General features: G+C 42.1%; 1 protein-coding gene across 1 annotated transcript; it reads left to right on the plus strand.

Annotated features, from left to right (window-relative positions):
* Positions 1-1,549: 1,549 nt before the first annotated feature.
* On the plus strand, positions 1,550-3,067 carry LOC108028926 (uncharacterized). Its single transcript, XM_017100945.3, has one exon. The coding sequence runs from the start codon at positions 1,665-1,667 to the stop codon at positions 2,970-2,972; it is 1,308 nt and encodes a 435-aa protein (XP_016956434.1). The 5' UTR covers positions 1,550-1,664; the 3' UTR covers positions 2,973-3,067.
* Positions 3,068-3,519: the final 452 nt, after the last annotated feature.

Below are 3,519 nucleotides of genomic sequence, written 5' to 3' on the forward strand. Positions count from 1 at the left end.
TTAATGAAATATTTCAATTACTTTGCGATTAATTGGGAAAACATTTTCCAGCAGCGTATTCAAGGTGACGCGTCGCTGCGATTCGTGCTCAGTGGCACCGAATTTTCTTTTTGTTTACCTGCGACATGTGCACGAAGCCCATTATCCTGCAGCTAATTAAGAAACGTGAGACAAATGACAAGCGACAGGATAAAGTGTGGCATGCGACAGTCTCGAAAGAGACATGTGCGAATAAAAATGAAAGACAGCAGTACTCTGGCAAGATATTGATGGAATGTATGAACGAGATTAGGAATACTCAGGGTACTCCCATACTCAATGGCAAACTGGTATGGTACAAAATACAGCAGATAAATATCCTACATCACAAGACTTTTTTGGCGAACTATTGACCTAGAGTAAAGTCAACTTTTAATAATATTGCTAAAACATTTTGATATAGTTATTTTATAGTAAGCAATGGCATCCATTTTTTTTGTAGAGCTAACTACATCTTTCCCTTTCTTAGGGATTGATGGTTTTATATGAAGTTTTTAAATTGCTAAATATGTTTTTAAATATTTATATTTTAGGCCGATTTTATAATTATGCAAATTAGTTTCAATTTTAAGTTTCTATGACTTCCATAACTTTTCTATTATGTATATCACAGCTCAATTATCGTGTCCAAGGACCAAACATACCCGACTTTGTACCCCAATGTAAAGCAAATAAAACACATAAGCCGAGAAACACATACCCGGCCAATACATAAGTACATAAAACAGAGCCAAAGCGTGCTGGGCTTAGGACTGTAGCAAGAAATTTATTAATTATCAACTGGCCGAGGTTGAGATTGTAGACATTCTGCCACTTGGCCTCGAAGGGTCGATGGAGGAGGTCCGCCGGCCCGACCGACCCCACCCAAACACACAGACAATCACAGCAAAGTCCTGATTGGCATTTAAAGCTCTTTAGGATAGCTCTCCGAGCCATCCATCGAATCGAAGGATCTTAGGAGGGTTGTGGGGCAGGCCGAGGAGAAGTCGAGGAGGCTGACAGCAAAAATCGAAGTGGAGTGACTACATTGAGCCTCAGCTGAGCTGCTTAACGTTGCCAGAGTTCTGACGTAATCCATGCAATTGTAAATTAAATAAGGCCAGCAGAAAAGGGGCAACGGGCAACAGGCGTGGCCCTGGGATTTGTTGTCGTGGTGTTCCATCTCGAGACAGTGAGGAGTCGAGCCAATTAAGCGGTCCGAGGGCTGTGGTCATGGGCTTTAAGAAATTAGCCAGGAAGACTCTCAAGCGCCCAAGTGCACTGCCAGGAGCTTGAAAACTTAAGCCAATTCCTCTTGTGGGGATTCCCTCGGTGCAGGAGTTATGGAAAATATGCAGGAACGGTTTTGAGAAACCTGAGATTAGGTTAAACGAGCAGATTTTAAATATCACATATCCTTCGTAAAAATACCAACATATCCTTCAGTTTTAGAGAGGGTTTAAGAAACCCCCTTTAAATGATATCACGATGACTTAGTTTGTTACTTCAGAGTTTGCAAGCGAAGCAAGAAAAATATGTGGATGAGAAATGCAAACGATTTTCTATAAAAAAAAATAACAAGAAAGGCTGATACATAATTTATAGGATTTTCAATAGATGCCACAACAAAAAAAAAAGACAGCATCATGACATCAGTAACTGAGAAAGCCGTATGCTTAAAGCTAGTAGAATTTAGTGTGATGGACAACACGGAGAAATCGGCTAAGACCTTTGCAGAAGATATGCTCTCGAATATGGATCTCTTTTGGGGTGGAAAACTGGTGGACGGCCTTCTGGGCTATTTGAAGCACCCAACGTTTTTGAGGCAGCCCCGTCAATGTGTGAGGTCCTTGAGGGTCCTCCATGGTATGACCAACCACTGCACCAAAGAGGACTTAAGCCGTCTGGCTTTGGGTACGAATATCCTTGATTTACTAAAAGATATCCTGGAAACCCCGAACACCAGAGAACTGATTGTGCGCACCTCGCTGGATTTGATCAGCACTCTAGTTCTTTCTGGTTGGCAAACTCGTGATGCCATTATCGAATCGGGAGTTCTCGAGGCACTGCTCAAGCTCATGAATCCCCACCGAAAGGACCCACGAAAGTACAAGGCCTTGCTGGCTCAGATACTATGGTTGCTCTATCAGATGCTTGGCTACAAAGTGCCGGGTCCCAAGAAGGTTGCTCTCGTTGCAATAGCCGTAGCCCTGGAGAAACGCCTGCTGCCCAATAGAGATGTGAATGTAATCCTGCCCCTTCTAGGACTGGCTCGTCTTATCTCGGAATACAACTCGGTGACGATGCCAGCAATGATTCACTCGGGTCTCTTTGGAAGAGTGGCTCCTTTCGTCCTGAGTCCTGTGACGGAGATCAAGCGGGAAGCCATCTTCGTGCTGGCCAACACCTGTTTCCAGGATCCCAAGAGAAGAAAGGTTTCACTGTATAGGTTTCCCAAGATGATTATTCTCTATATCAACGATATGTTTCTTTCGGGAACCGTGGAAATACGCGTCCTGATCCATCAGCTGCTGGGTGTTATCATCGATAGTCGGTGCACTAGGACGGAAATGATGCTGCGCCTCATCCCAAAGGTGATTTGGTGTGCCAGTAACAGGGAACCGGAGTTGGAAGTCCGACGGGCAGCTGGATGGACCCTGGCCAGCCTGGCTATGTACTTGCAGCCCAGAGACATTTCACTTTTTATCAAGTTCGGTGGCTATCATGTGCTCTGCCAGGTGCTGCACAGCGATCCACCGGTCCAACTTTTGCAAAACATCCTGTCTGTTTTTGTAAGGCTCGTCAAATCCTATCCCGCCATGAAGACCTTTTTTATAAGTTTGTTGCGGCACTGCGGTGCTTGGCTAATTCTTCAGAAGTTGAGGGATAGTAAGAACGCAGCACTCAAGAGGTTAGCCAATGTACTGTGCCCTTATGGAGATGTGTGGTGTTGAGTGGATGAGTTAGTTACGAAACAAGATACTTTTCCAAATTTTGCATTCCATACTGTTAATATTTTTTTATCCTTTAAATACATTAGTTTCATTTTGTTCTCTGTTTAAAACTATTTTTATGGTGTCCATATCGTAGTCTAATACTTAAGGATATAACAATCCCATGAATATTTATAATGAAAATATTATATTTATTACTCGCCATATGTCAACACTAACACAAGTTTCACATCTAAAATTATTTGCATAAATTTATTACTTACCCCAAAAAAACCGCTAAAATCAAATTTATTTGCACGCTTTGAGAGGGCTAAAAAAGCTTTTAACCGTCACATGGCCAAGTGAAACCCTTATTAAAATGTCTCCCAATTTTATGTCAAACAACGCACACATTTTCAGTTTATTTTGGGCTGCAAACGATTCAATTATTATTACACACGCTAATTGAATGGCTACCAATCTATGCTAATACATATATTATTTCTGCATTTTTCCGAAAATTTGTTTTCCTTCGCATTGTTGTTGGGTTACATTTGCGAGGAGAAAA

The sequence above is a fragment of the Drosophila biarmipes genome, chromosome 2L (assembly GCF_025231255.1).
Source record: "Drosophila biarmipes strain raj3 chromosome 2L, RU_DBia_V1.1, whole genome shotgun sequence".
In the NCBI taxonomy this organism is placed as follows: domain Eukaryota; kingdom Metazoa; phylum Arthropoda; class Insecta; order Diptera; family Drosophilidae; genus Drosophila; species Drosophila biarmipes.